Genomic DNA, 16,622 nt, shown 5'->3' with positions numbered 1-16,622 from the left:
CTAATCTGTAAATAGAACGAAGCGATTCTAAAAATAGAACCACACCGGGTAAAAAAAGGTTAGAAGGGTTTCTTTTACTATGAAGATGTTTTGAAGAGAAAATTGCTTCCAACATTGCAAGAAAAATGGCCAGAAATAGCTGCATGCATGCTCTTCCATCAAGACAATGCTCCAGCTCATTGGGTGATGTTAATACAAGTTTCTTTGTGAATATTTTGAAGTGGTCTCTCATGCACCCTACTCACCTGACCTTGCTCCTGGCAAATTTTGGCTTTTTCCAATGATAAAGGACACTCTTCGTAGTCACACATTTTCTAGAATCTGCAATTTTTCAGTGGTCAAAACAGACCCCTAAAGAAGAATTTGCAGCAGCCATGATTATGTCAAGAAGTGTCACAAAAAAAAGGGAGACATTAAAACATGAATGCACCTCATATAGCAAGATATCAATAAATTTATCAACTGATATTTTCATTATAATCTTCAGATTAACATACAAAAGATTGCATTCATATATTATTCTTTGTTATGAAATTCCTTAATTCCAGCATTCAGCATTAACCAGTCTCACATTAAATACATTATACAATTAAAATGTCAATGAAAACTTGTTTTTGACAAGATTATCTAGTACAGGGTTTTCTGAATTGTTGGATACATTCCCAAATAGAAATGAGAAATTTGAAAGAAGTATAAGGCAACAAATGCAAAAATTTAAATAAATAAAGTTTTCTACATTCTGATTTGTCATCTCTATCATTTGCAATACATTGAAGTCAAAAAGCCACTTTATAAAAACATTTTAAAAAACCAAATATCAATTTTAATTGTATTTAATTTATTTACCAGCCTTAAAAGTCCAATATATAATCCAGCAGATCATTTGGTGATACTAATCTTAATACTAATAGTTGAAAAAGAACTAAACATATCAAACCGATGATAGTATTGCCAACTTTATCCTAAGAAACAACTTCTATTGGATCATGTTGCAAAACCAATGAAAATAACAATAAGCAATCAAACTGAAACTTTATATGGATCAAATTCACAAAGCACTGGATTATTTCATGCAACTTAGCTAACTACTAGTAGTAAAAATTGGTATTCTTTTCATATCTAATCATACATAATTAGTAACAAAGAAGAATTTTCTTATGTTAGTCTTACATTTGAATAAAAAGAGGGGAAATAATAAGAACCATATTTTTTCTTTTGTCAGGTCAGGCATTCACAAGAAATAGGATTCTAAAATGTTCTAATGTAATTTATATAAAAATATGAATATTGTTGAACTGGATAAAAAATATCTTTCTATCTTTCCAGAGTTATGGATGACAAAATAATTCTCTTACAAAATTCATGGACTGGACAAAAGAATTATACATTATATACACTGAAAATTTGCCTGATGGAAAGAGCATGGAATTTTCACCATCTGGCCAAGAGCAGCAAAGTATGTACAGCCAAGGGTCTCAAACTCTGTCCAGATCAAGGGTCTCAAACTCAAACACAGCAAAAGACCAGTCAAATATATGTATATCAGATGTGAGCCATATTCAATATTATTCAATAAACCAAAACATACTATAATTTTAAAAAATTGCTCTAACAAAAGGGCCTTTTGTTAGAGCATTTTTGCCAGTATAAAGTAACAGAAACAAGTAAAATGGCAAAGCTGTATTTGGGACAAGAACTATGTCTCGGAGACTCACTACTAAGTGGAATCACTTTGATGCTCAAGCCGGTCTTGTTCTCATTCTCCAATCTTCTTTGGTATTGCTGGTTTTGAGCACGATCGTTCAAACTTTGCCAGCCTCAGCCACGACCATGAGGCATTTTCGTGAAATTAACCTATTCAACTTTGAAATTTCTCTCCGTTGCGTGTCACCCCAGGTTGAATTTTTGTCAATGCCTAATGAAAATTTCCTGTTTTTAAAAAAATAATCCTGGTTATTCTATTGTCCAAAATTATTTTTTTATTTTGCACAAACAATATATAGTTTAACCCTATTATAACATCATCGGATGTAACGACAACCCTAATATAATGTCTTTAGTGGCGTGGCTAAAATCTGTACATAGCACATTCTACCTTGTCCGTGATGTCATCATCTTTTGTTTTGCCAGTAAAAATTAACTGAGAAATGACCCAGACAAATAATTTACTTTATTTGAATCGGCTACGCGATATTTACAATAGTGTCAAGATATAATATAATACAAATTCAAGACCGGCACAGCTGTCAACTTGAAAGGTTAACTAACTAATTGAAAAGCTCTCTCTCCTTGTTGGAGTTCAGGAGCAAAATTTTTCACTCTCTGACCTCACTTTGGTCAGAGAGCATAGGTCATGTTGGTGGAGCCCTCTGCCCTACATGTCAAATTTTTATCGGTCCCACGATTTTACTATACTAGTAAAAAACCCACTTGTAACGACATAAAACACTGTTTTAATGTCATATTTGAAGCACTTCCAAATTTACAAAATTAGATTACAAATTTTATTTAACAAAGAATATACTATGTTCAGTCCTAAGGTTAGAGTTCACTTCCTAGAATGACTGTGGGTGGTACTCTCCCCACTTGACTTCGGTGGAGTGAGGTGTCTGTTTTGCCTGTTTGTAGAAGAGGGTCACCATTTTGTATTTTATTTTGACACAGTTCTCGGTCCCCTGACTACCTACAAGTCTGGATTTTTTTATGCGCAAATGATTTGGGCACCTAATACTCTGTGCCAAATATCAACTCTTGACATGTACTCTCCTTCATACCTCTAAGCTGGTAATATAAATGGCAGTACGATTTTATAAACAAGACCATAGTCTTGTCAAAAATTCAAATATCTAACTGTTTACATTAGTCATAAAAGACTTAAACAGTTAGACAATTGAATTTTTTTGTTTTATCCCTGCAAGATGTTAGAAACATTGATTTTTAGAAAAGAAACCATCAAGGCCGCAGACTGGCTATGAAGCCTTTATGGGCCATATCCAGCCCATGGGTGGCCAGTTTGTGACCCCTGCTCTAAATGCTTATTTCTTTACACAATTCAAGATTATAACAAAAGAAGAATACAGGAAATGATCAGAATAGAAGTCAATGATGTGACCATTTTTAAATTAAATAACAGAAAATTTTATTTTAAAGCTTTTATCATTTATGTATAGTCAATTATATGCTCCTATTTTTAAGCACATGTTAATATATGCATGGCAGAAGCTAGGATATGAGACAGAAGAGAACATTACAAGTAAAATTTACATTAATAACATTAAAAAAACATCTCCTGAAACAAAATGTTCATTAGAAGATTATGAAATAAAGGCATTCCTGTCACAAACAATTAATTTGTCTTAAACATTGTATTTTTTCCTTTACATTTACATTAATTCATACAAAGTAAAAGCTTCAAGCAGAATCAATATAATCTGACAGGAATCAGTCTTTTGATATGCACAATGCTACCAGCATTATATTTCTATATGAATTACTGTACTGTACATTATAACATTTAAGAATCCTATTTCTTGTAAAAGGGTGACCTGATAGGTAAAAGAAAAAAATATGGGTTCTTATTTTTCCCCCTCTATTGAATCATATATTTTATTAAAATGTTAGGCTGACATCAGAAAACCTTTTCTTGTAATTAATTTAGCAGGAGGTAAGCAGTTGGGCTACCATGTCTTGTAATAATTTAGCCTTAACCTGATAAAGGAATTTGGCTGTTCATTTGATATTTGAAGCTAATCTGAATATCATCTATACATTTTGCAGTTTTATTAACATTATAGATTGATTAATCAATATAAACATGTAGTAGTGGTAGTAGTAGTAAGACAGGGTATCACTCTTAGGTACTACCTGTGTTATGAAAAAGGGGGAAGAGAAAGGAAAGGGGATGAAGAAAGGGTTGGATCCATAGGCATCCTGTGATAAAGCTTTATAAGAAAATGTTCAGTAGAAAATACAATAATAATAACAAGAATTTTACAGAAGAATACATTTTGAGAGTGCTATGTTACAAATTGCAGTTAGCACTAACATATGTACAGGTAATAACATATTAATATATACAGTATGCAGATTGATATTGGTACAACATACAGTGACACTTTTAGAATGGTAAATTGTCAGTGACAATTACACAATACACAGAGAGAGGCAGAATCAAATCCTGCACATTTTGATGGGAAATAAAAGTTGCATCCACTATCTAATGCCAGAATAAAAATTTGCCTCCACTGAGTAGAAGACCCAAAAGGAAGTTGAAGGTGGTCTGGTTAGCAGACAACATACAAGGCATGTTCAATACAAAACCAGAAAAATGCAATTAAAAGTCAGGAGGATGAACAATAGCATAGTGATTTTGACATATGAAACTTGAAAGTCAGAGGCAACAGTAACTTCAACTGGCAACACTGTTGAGCATTGAGAACATAAGACATTGGAGTGATAAAATGGCAGCATCTCTCCAGCAGTGCATGAAGAGTAGTGTAGTGTTGTTTGATTTTTGATATAAATCGATTGACAGCAGTGGCACATGCAGTAAGGGACAACTACTTGAGTTGCATACAGGTGTAACAGTAGATTTCTAAGGTTCCAAAAATAGCTGCAGTTCTATGGAAGATTTTCCATGGCATCCCCCTCCATAGAGAATCTTCCACAGAGATGTAGTTGTTACTTAGAAATCTACTCATCATCTGTGTACAACTCATGTAGTTGTTTCCTTACTGTATCTGCAAGTGCTATTTTATTTCTATGATATTGCCCTTTCTCCTGAGTTTTAATTGCACTTTTCTATTGACTATGCCTTGTATAACCATATCCAAACAATGGAATTTGAGTCCAGAAAATGCAAAGAAAAACCTTTAACAACAGCTAAGTATTGACAAAATAGATGCAACTAGGTACAAAGACAAACACTGGACTGTGATAGATTGGAATCTGGTAATCTTCATCAACAAGAGTAAATTCGTCATAGCTACAGGACAGAGTGGTTCCATTTAGTGAAAAAAGGCTAAGAACTGAATCCTGCTTGTACAAAACATCCATGAAGTAACCTGCAAGTGTCATGGTTTGAGGCTGCTGACATCTTGAGGTCTTGGAAAATTATTTATAAAGGACAGTTAATTCTGAAGTATATGAAAGCATAGGGTGCATTTGGAAATTACTGGTAATTGCTGGCAGTTACCAAAGCGTTTAGAAAATGTGACCTAAATAACCAACCATGTTTAAAAATCACTGTTATGATGTCACTGGTTGTCCTTTGGTACTTACCAAAGTAACCATGATGACAAAGCAGTTACAGCAGTTCTAATGAATTACAGTCAAACCTGTTTTTATGCGCTCTTTTTATGTGCGATTTTTATTTGTGCGATTTTTTAAATGCGAATTTTTAATTTATGCGGTTTTTTTTGTGCGATTTTTTTATTTGTGCGGTATAGTTGGCGACTAGTCTCATGCGATTCGTCATGTCTCACGTTGACTTATTATAGCTAAATAAACTTATTATAGCATAAATGCACTTATTATAGTAATATTATTGCATGAATATGCAAAAAATGAAATAATTTACTTTTTAAGTCAACAAAACACCACCTGGACAAAAATATGTAAAACAGACGATAGACCAGACGATGCAGTCAAGTGCTGACATCTGTTGTCAATAAATTCTATTTCGTACGGTTTTGAGTTATTTTCTATGTGAGACTTTTTTTATGCAGATCCCTGTATAGGACCGCATAAAAAAATATTTTTTGATTGTGTTGCGAAAACTATTTTTTACAGCCATTCGTGAAGTTTCGTGTGATTTTTTTTAATGCGTCTTTTTTAATGCGGTCCCTATCCCCCGCATAAAAACAGGTTTGACTGTACAAGATGGCGGACACATTGTATCGTGTAATGAATGTGGCCATGATTTTAAAAACTTAGAGAAAATAAAACAACATTGTTTCAGCAACATAAAGCGACCAAGATCAGAAAGCCGTGTTGTCCCAAACTTCTGATGAGGCAAGACATCATGAAAAATGGCCAGCAAATGCTACAAAATTATTTGTTTCACAGTATAAACTAAACAAAGATAAATTTTTCTCCAATACTTGTCCAAAAAATTCTACAAATTCATTTTCAGCTGATGAACTTGTCGAATCTTCATTGTCATATGATTCTGAATCGATATTCAAGAGCAATGACAGAATTAATGATATCTCCTCCTCTCGACTTTCCTCCTCCATGTTGAACACCACAAAATAACCAGCGTGTTTAAAAAGCACTAATCGCCCAGAATAACCGACTACGACCAATGACGTCAGTCACTACTACCGTGATGTGACCAGTTAGAATTTCCAAATATACCCATACTGAACTATGGTTTAGTAGAATCAATCTAACAACATTTTGGTGTTAGATTGATTCTACTAAACCATTGATTGATTTTTGAAAAGACATCATCTTCCATCAAAATCTTGCTTCATGCCACACCCCAAAGCACATCAAAAGATGGTTTGCAAACCACCAGATACATTTTTTTTTCATGGGCTGCAAATTATCCCAATTGTAACCCGATTGAGATGGTATGGAAGCTTATGAAGTGTACAATAAGCAAAAGTCAATCCATGCCCAACAATAGTAAATGCTCTAAGGAGCATTATTCAATGTATTTGAGATGACTTCTCCATTGCAGATTGCCAAAAGTTATACAGCTCAATGTCATAAGGGTTTCACGCAGTTATGTAGCAAAAGCTACCCAAACCTAACCAAGTATTAATTATGTAGAACAGTAAAACATGGAATATTTTGTCTTGTGATTATGCAAACAATTCTGAACAATGTCTGATGGCAATATAACCTGTTAATGTTACTTTCACTCATGTTTCCATATGTTTGGTTGTTTTATTCAAATATATAATTCTTTTTTTTTACATGTTCAATAAATACTATAACAAAAATGATGCCTTAATCATTCTTAGCTACTAAACATCACATGATTAATTAAACTTGCAATTATGCAAATTATTGTAAAAGTAGTAATGTTTTAATAAGTTGTCTATAACATATCTGACATTGTGTTTTTGTTTAAAAAGCAAAATGAAATAACATTTATCTGATTAGATCATAGTCTAGTTTTTTACATAAACATGCATTTAGGAAAATTAATACAATTTTAAAAATGGAATATTTTATTAAAAATTTAGTTTCATTAAAAAATTGTTAGAAACTGATTTAGAAAAAAATTTATCCTCCATTTCTAAAAAGAAAAATTGTTAATTCTTACATTTATGCCAGTAGCATTCTCCACCAAACTCACTTAATGCATTCAGAATCACCTGAATTCTTAAATTGTTGGTAACATAATTTAATTTTGCAAAGCTTATGGTTAAAATGAAGCAGTCTTCCATTAAGTCATACTTCCGATTGTTTCACTCCTTGATATGCTCAAGTTTAGGATTTATGTTCCCTATTTGGGGATCATCTCTTACCAATAAACTAGAGAAGACTCAACTGAGGTTTATTAGATCGATATTTCATATTAATCGTTCGGTACCTGGACCTGTTTTAAGATTTGAATTGGTCCGTCCACCAATGGCTATACATTTAACAATGGCCATTTTTAGATATTGGATTAAAATTTTAGAGTTACCAGATTATGATCCTAGAAAGTTGGTTTATAATAAATTGAATTTAATAGGCAGAAATTCTTCGGTTGTAACTTGGCCTTCTTCAGTTTAACGTTTATTATTTGATTTAGGTTATTCTACTGATTATTATACTCAAATTTCTGATAAAAAACTATTTCTAGCTGAAATATTTCAGTCATTAAAAGATAAATATTGGGCCCAAGATATTCATTATATTGAGCAAAAGCATAGTTTTTTTGAAACTTCTTTAGCATCCCTATGGACACCTCGATATTATCTATTATCAAATCTAAATTATAATATTAAATCTCTAATAATACAATTACGACTTAATGATTATACTATTGTATTTAATGGGCATAGAATGAACATATCAGCTCATTCCAATTGTCCACTATGCAACAGATTCTGTGAAAGCATCAAGAACCACTTATTGGTATCTTGTGAACTTACCAAGCACTTAAAGGACACTGTTTTGACAACCGATTTTGATATGTTTTGTCTATACAATGATAATCTAAGTTCCAATATGTTATATAAAGTTTATAAATTTTTCTGTTATTCACTAAATATGTTAACATAATATTACTAATTAAGTTATATCATTTATTATTGTTGTAATTATATATAACAATGTCTGTAATTATTAATGTCATTATGACTTTGTAACCCCCTTTGCAAAGGCAAAAGCCATAGCAAATAAATGTTGATTGATTGATAATTTAATTTTGCAATTTTTGCAAGATTTAAATGAAATGTAATTAAATAAATGTTTAATAAAAAACATAGTGCAAATACTCATTATGCTCTTAACATGAAAAATCTTCCAAATAATATATTTTGACTTAACTACATAAAAAACTTATAATAATCATGTCTTTTGTAAACTTTTATGGTTAATAAATTTCATAACTAGTGCAAACAAAGCCAAACAATTGTTGAATTATATCAGGCTATATTAATGCTACTATTAATAATTAAATGGTAAGTAATTTGGCTTAGAGGTACAATATTAATAATAGCATTAATATAGTCCAATATAATCATGCACATGTCTGGTTTTAATTTTAAAAAAAAAATTGGGTTTTTAGATGTTTATGATTTAAAATGAATGCTGATATCAAGATAGCATCATTCATTTGTTTCAATTGTAAACAACAACAAACAACAAAAATATATAATAAAAAAAATAAATATGTACTAAAACAATCCTTTACAATAAAAAATAAGCTATAACAACAAATTATTTTTTTCTTTAAATTATCAAAATATCTATAAACTAAAATTCATATTTCTAAAGTAAGATAATCCATTATTTACAATATTAAAACTATCACCATAATTATCATTTATATAAATCTTAGCTTTATGCTTCAAAGTGCAATGTCCTAGAAATTATTTTAAAATAATCAATTTTTTAAGTGTCACTTTTTTTCTGAAAGAAGCAGTAATTGAGATTTCTCATTTTATGTTATTTGTTGTTAAACTTTTAAGAAATTGAGTCAAAATGTTATTTTATATTCTGAGGCTGTTATATATTGTTTGAGTTTTTCTTATTTTGGAAAGTTTGTTTTGTTGAAAGGAAACCCCCCCACCTTCCATTCAAAATTAATTTCCATTTAAAAAGTTCTAGCTTGTTCCAGCAACAATTTTTTTATCTATCTAAAGTTTTTGACTAACTCTTAGTAGCCATCCTCAGGATCAAACATTCATGTAATAAAATTTAAATTTCAAGGAATTCTAACATTCTTAGAAGTGTTCTAAATGTTAATCAATGATGAATAACCAAAAACAACATAAAATAAAAATAAAGAAACCATAAAATATAAACAATTCTTTATTATTATTTTGTATTTTTTGTATTTTATGTTGTTATTCATTATCAATTCATATTTAGAACACTTCTAAGAATATTAAAATTTAAATTTAAAAGAATTCTATTACATCAATGTTCTATTCTGAGGATGGTTACTAAGTTATCCAAAAATGTTAGCTAAATAAAAATTGTTGCTGGAACAAGCTAAAACTCTTTAAATTAACACTACTACATTTTAAGAAGCTTATTATTAATTTCCATTATTAAAAATTAATAGCTTCCCTATGCCTGTTGTTGCTTACATCAGCAGTTCCCTCCCAGTCAAAAACAGTACTGTATTTATGATTTAGTCCAGGGATGGGCAACCTTTTTCTATGTAAAAGCCACATTTCAAAACTTTTGAACTGACGCAGGCTGCATACAAGAGAAAAGAGGGGAGGTGAAATGTAAGTAAATCACAATTCTTTATTCATATATAATTATAAATTGGTATAGTTATACTTAATTTAGCTTCTGGCACAATGTAAATGTAATATATCAGAAATATTTGATTAGAAATTAGTCACTGCTAGTTTTAAATTACATTTGATGTGTCTGTTAGCTGGTTTCTTGTTTTAATTTTTACTAAAAATTTATTGCAGAAAAAGTATTCACATACATCAGTTATAGAAAATAACATTTGAATTTTTGCTGCATACTTCCTTAAGCTGGAAAATTGATGTATTTATTCATATATTATGCAATGCAGGCCGCGAGTTGCCTATCCCTGATTTAGTCAATTAAAAGAAAATGGTCATTGAATCATTATGTCACAGAGTAATTTACTACAGACTTATTAGTAATATTTTTTCAAATATTATATGGAAAATTGTCAGTAAAAATGATTGTTAGCAAGTAAATACGTAGATGAGTACTCAATGCCATTAGAAATACGACATTAGAAATGTGACATCACAGCAAAAGTGCTTAAAAGATTGCAAAAGCAGAACTGCGATGTAATTCCCAGTCCACATTGAATTCAACAAGTAGGTGATTGGTTTGAGAAAAGTTACATTTGTAAGGTAGATTTAAGTTAGAAGTTAAGAAGCATTGTTGGATAAAAGCTGTTAAATTCTTTTGCTTTTGTTGTTCAATATAATTAATAATTTTGTTCAGAACTAAGTAATTTTTTCTAAATTTATTGTTGAATCACTGAACATTAGTGTTAATTAAACTTTAACAGAAATTTGCTAATCATAAACTAACAAATTTGTAGTTTTTTGCAAACATTAAATTTCATTGTTAACAGGTTTATTTTGTTAAATTTTAAATGTTAAATATCTATCTAATTTTGAATGAGTTTTAAGGTCTGACAAGACCTTTAAACTCATTCAAAATTCAATGTCATATATCAACTTTTTCCTATTTTCTGGATGCCCTCATATTTTCTCACTGTATACAAGAATCTTATAAATTTTACTATTATCCATTCCTAAGATTTTATTGTTAAGAATCATATCGGCCAATTAAGTGAATTAAATGAAATAAATTATATACTTTTTAAGAATTTAAATATCTGAACCTCATAGAAATGTAAATTAGTACGAATATATTTGTCAAACGTCACTGTCTCATAAGTCACAAATTTAAAAAATATACCATTAAATGAATATTTTAGATTTTTTCAAACAAAATCATGCATCTTATCTGGCATCAAGCATTCAAAACCTTCAACTTTCTACTTTACAATTATCCATAAAATTTGATCAAATCTAACAAAATTGCTATTTTACTTTCAACTAATATGACAGTAATTTCAACAACTGTAATTGCTGATCAGTAAAAATAACCATTATTTGTATAAAAATATTTCTCTGTAACATTTATCCCTAAAATGAAGATAGCATTCATGCACAATTAAATTTTTAAAAATTCCAAATTAATGATCTATTAATCATGCATAGAGAAATTTAGAATAGTTGAATATTTATTAGAAGGAGATGGAAGAGTTACATTTGGAAAGTTTGAGAAAAATCTTGATTCATGTTTTTGAAGCTGTGTCAATGAATTTAGCTGATATTCCGACGACGTTAAATGTTACTAATATATAATCACACTAAATAATGATGTTTCCTCTTATCGGCAGAATCTTTTGTACTTTATCTTGCCTTTTAAGTCATTATTAAGCCTACATATATATAATAAAATCCAAAGAATACAAGAGAAAAATCATAGAATTACATAGTATTCAGTATCTTATTACTGAATGTTATAAAGAAAAACACAAGTGACAAGATGATGAAATAATAGAACTGAATAGATGAAAATTTTATGCAATTCAACAAAATATTCAGAGATTTTGCTTCTTATTTACAAATAATTGTCAAGACTATGCCAAGATAAACCCAATTAATAATTTCCTACTTCAAATACAGCTAGAAACATCTAGTATTAGGCTAGCATGTAAACCTATTTGCCGAATCAATGCCAAACTTTCAACTACAGGGTAATTTCTGATTATTTCCAGACTTAAAGTTATTTTCTCCAACTGTTTAAGAATCAAAATTTTCAAAAGTAACAGTAATTCAGTATCCAAATTAAACAAATTATAGTGTAATCATTATTGCTGTCCATTAATGGCTATTGGAAATGAATAATGAATCAATCTTGTTAGTTCAAATTTGTTGTCAATTATTGATGTACTGTATATTCATGTTTCAAATTTATTAGTTTGCAATGATGTTAATAATTTTACAAATTAATAAATCTGAATTCAATTCAGTTATGTTCCCATTAAGTTAATAAATACCTGCATTACATGCAGATATTCAACTTAAGACATAATACTGTAATAAAAAAATGAAGGATTTTTGTAATTCCTGATTCATGCTCTAAAGTAAGAAGTTAACAGTGAAAGACTGTTCTGTCATAAAAAATATGACAGAAATTTCATTTTTAATGCTGGACCAAAGTTTTTGAATTCATACAATTATTTCATTTTCTATTTGTTTTCAAATTTGAATCGTAATAACCGTGAGACTTAAAAACAAAAACACATACACACTCCATATTTTTTTATAGCAAATAGGTATTCATGAATTTATATTATCTAGAGAAAACATTGTTATAATAATTAGACAAATAATAAATGTCAGTGATATAGTTTAAAATAAAAAAATTATTAAAAAAAGGAGTACTTTCAAAATTAAAATTATTAACAGTAATAATTTAAAAATTTACAATTAAATAATAGCGAGTAAAAAATTAGATTAATTGTAATGTTTTCCTAATTAAATTGAACTATTTGTAATTGCCTTAACTTATTCAAATTTCTGCAAATAATAAATTATAATCACTATTTTAACAGAAAAATTTTACTTATTTTCATAATCTTGAATACTTTAACCTGATATAATTAGGCTATATGTCATTACTGAAACAATTATATTGAGATATCAACTTTGTCACATTTACTTCAATTTTTATAAAACTATTGTGAAACCATATGAATATATAACATGATAAAAAATTTCCTTATAGCATTATTTTACAAAAACAATTTTATATTTCTTTAAAAATCAATTCTTTGAATATTTCTTCAAAAAAATTGACGAGAAAGAATAACGAAGATAACACTCAGAAGTTTTTGTCTCTAATGAAATGCGGTCCAGACAACAAAACATCAGTTAATTCCTTTGGATTTAACCTACAAAGTCTCGTCAATTTTTTTAAAGAAATATTTAAAGAATTGATTTTTAAAGCAATATACAGAAAACTGCACCATTGTTATAATACATATCTATTCTTATAGTAAAACAATTTTAATTTCAAAACCTCAGAAAATTCAAATTATATAAAAACCTATGTAACAAATAAAAAGCTTAAAATGATTTTTTTCAAATATATAATCAAAAATATATTTTTAATAAAAATAATGCATTTTAAAATTAAAAAAGACTAATAATAAGTATCAACAAGTTTAATAGTAACATATAACTAGATTTTCAACAATTTATTTCATTTCATTATTGTTATAGATCTAAATCTGCTAATTAAATAATTATACTTCTTAAATATATTAATATTTAAATAAGAATTAAAACTTTCTTTTCAGAACAAAGTTAAATTCATTACCTCAAATCAAGTGTAATGTTACATTAGCTATATTGATAGTGAAGTAAAACAATTTCTTCTTATAATCCATGTATGTTGCAGAGTTAGACACCAAAAGAACTTACCTATAATGGCATTAATGCTTCCTGTTTCTATTCTTTTATTGAACTGGGTGTGAGTTATGACAGCAAGCTTTAGGCTAAAATGCATAAGAGCAATTCTATTTAAAAGAATTCTGTTTTGTTCTTCCTAAAGCAGTTGTGAAACAGACCCTATTCCTATTTAACAACAAAATGCTTTACTGGAGGGTAATAACAATCAACCAGTAGAAATAACTCTTATCTAAGCTCTGTTTTCTTTAAAAAATTTCTAGAACATTTTTTAAATTTAAACTCAAGAAACATTAATTATTTTAACCAATATTTAAAAAAAATTAATTTCACTATTTATTACCTTACTGACATAACTAATATAGTGTATATTTTAATAATAAAAACTGTTGTTGTAAAAATAATAATCTGCTCATTTGAAAACATTTAAACAACATAACAGTTTTTCATCCAAAAAAAAAAAAAAAGTAAAAAATACTATTAATGAAAAATATTATTGCCTTCTTACAGAAAAATCTATTTCTTAACAATGTTTATAACCTGAAAGAAATATTCACTTCATAATAACTGAGTATTTTTACATATTATTATTAACATTTCTAGATATAACTTTCTTTTCAACTTAAAAATTATTACTTTCAGTTATTTTAAGCTATTTAAGTTCAAAAATATACTCCAAAGTTTATTTACCACAAATTAAAAAATACAAATCAATACTTAATTATATTCTTTTTTTCATTAAAATTTTAAATTAAGAATATTAAATATTTAAAGTTATTACCTAATTACAATATTTATTATTAGTTTTTTAAAATAAACACTTTTTCAAAAATTTATTTTAAACATTTAAAGATTTTTTTAGAATTAACTATATTCTAAAAATTTTGATAAAAAGTAAAATAAAATGAATTTCGTTTTACTGTAAATTAATATTTCATTTAAAAAATTTTATTTTTGAAATATGATTCAAATTTTAAATGATGAAATAACCTAACTCCTTTATAAATTGTTTTATATTTTCAATTTATATGTTATATAAAATCTATGTTCTTGAAATAGATGAAGATAGTATATAAAAGTTTGTTCACTCATATTAATGTTTTGTCAAGCAAAATAATTTTATCTTATTTCAATATCAATAAGAACAAACCTAATTATTTAAAATATATATAGTAAAAACATTTTTTATTTTGTCTCATCAGATTTTAGTATTATATAATTTTTATTTCTAACAAAACGAATTTTTACAATCAAAGAATAGCAAAAGAAACAAAAGCCATCATAAAATACAAATGAGTTTATTTACATCAATGAAATAAACTAACTTTTACTATTGATAGAACAGATAAATGGATCAGCCAAGTTTTTAGTATTTGAAGAAGTTTAAACTGCCATATTTACTTTTGTTTTACTGACTCAACATATAATAAACAAAACAATTTCTATCATCATTTCCATCAAAAAATTTTGTAATTATAAGTTATTTATAAATAAATATCCAGAAAAAATTAAATTTAAAACAAAATGTAAACATCAATAGCAGTAGAAATTTTTGTAAATGACAAATACAACACACATTAAAATATTTTTGGAATGAGTAAAGAACAGTTAGCTTTAAAACAATTAAGCAACTGTATTCGATTATTAATTAATTTCAATTATTCAATTGGTTGAAAAGTGTCATTACCACACCTAATCAAAAGAATATTGGTAGCATTAACCAACAGTTTTTACAATAACTTGATACGATCTCAAGAATCAATCTAAACAACTGTGCTCCTCGTTTAGTTTTATAGTTATTTAAACTATTTGGAGGTGGGAAAAAATTTAAATAGTAAAAAATGATCAGATGAGACAGTTGGAATATCTTGCTATCATTTAAAGTTTGGTCGATTACGTCGTTACACGTACAGTTTGTTTACAACATTAAGAAAAGATAATTTAGCGATGAATTCGAGTAAAACGACGATGGACGCAAGCAACGTTTTACAATAAAGAAAGCTGGAAATTTGGCAACTTTCTCCTTCCATTAACAACAAAACAGTGTTAAGCCTAACGAATTGCGCAAGTCTTATTTGCTAAATAAAAATCTGATCTTAACAAATGGGATTTATAACGTCTTCTAACCACGATTATACGTCGATTAACTAAATATCGACGTTATAAATTGCGATAGCGATGTATAGTTTAACCCCGATGACCTTGACTGCTACATATTCGATCGTTTCAAAAACCGTCCAGAAAGAAAGAAATAACTCCATGTTTGACACCCGATAGGCATAACCGATTTGTCACTAAAACAACTGTCCTTACCTCGTCCGAATGGCCAAATATCTCGTAAAATAATTTCCATTTTCGTTCTATATTAGCTGTTTTTAATGGTTGTTCGTTACTTAGTGACGTTTCTTCTTGGTGATATTTCATCCAAGAACGTCCACGCCGTTGAACAGGTCGACCTGGGAACCTTAAACGCGCCATTTTGGTTGCGACACCACCAATGCCGATCGTCCGTTATAACTTTGTAGTTTCAAAGATGTTTCATTGTTTTTTTTTATTCCTTATTTTTTTATGGCGAACGCATCGATTTTCTTAAAACAAAACGATGTTTAACCGACGATCTACGTTTACTAAAACGCCATCCTTTTTTTAAAAAAAGTCGTCCCGCTATCGTTTGGGGTATTCAGTAAAATCGTCTGCCGGTTTTAATACTCGTTTATCAGTTTTATTATTTTTTCCCCCTCTTTCTAAATTTACTATTACGAATGGTGAAGGCGGCAATTTTAAAATCTTCACTCTTGCTTCCTCGAAATAACGCGTCCAAAGCTTTACGCGTCGTTTTATTATATTTAATTAACGTTTTTTTTTAAAATGGTGTATAACCAAAATCAATATCGACACAAGTCTTTATGCGCTATTTATAGAATGATTACTCAACAAAAGAATATTTTCGGGTTCGACGCTCTC

The 16,622-nt window shown here is 28.6% G+C and overlaps 1 protein-coding gene across 2 annotated transcripts in view; it reads right to left on the bottom strand.

The window, feature by feature from the left end:
- The window catches only part of LOC136977667 (uncharacterized), an 86,033-nt gene extending 69,818 nt beyond the window's left edge, over positions 1-16,215 (bottom strand). For both annotated transcript variants that reach the window (XM_067273201.1, XM_067273200.1), the window contains exon 1: positions 15,972-16,215. In XM_067273201.1, coding sequence (XP_067129302.1) covers positions 15,972-16,136 — 165 coding nt within the window. In that variant the 5' untranslated portion in view covers positions 16,137-16,215. The remainder of the gene's footprint in view (positions 1-15,971) is intronic.
- Between the last annotated feature and the right edge of the window lie 407 nt (positions 16,216-16,622).

The sequence above is a fragment of the Centruroides vittatus genome, unplaced genomic scaffold, assembly GCF_030686945.1.
Source record: "Centruroides vittatus isolate TY-2023 unplaced genomic scaffold, ASM3068694v2 contig_466, whole genome shotgun sequence".
Lineage (NCBI taxonomy): Eukaryota > Metazoa > Arthropoda > Arachnida > Scorpiones > Buthidae > Centruroides > Centruroides vittatus.
This window is presented reverse-complemented; position numbering and strand designations above follow the sequence as displayed.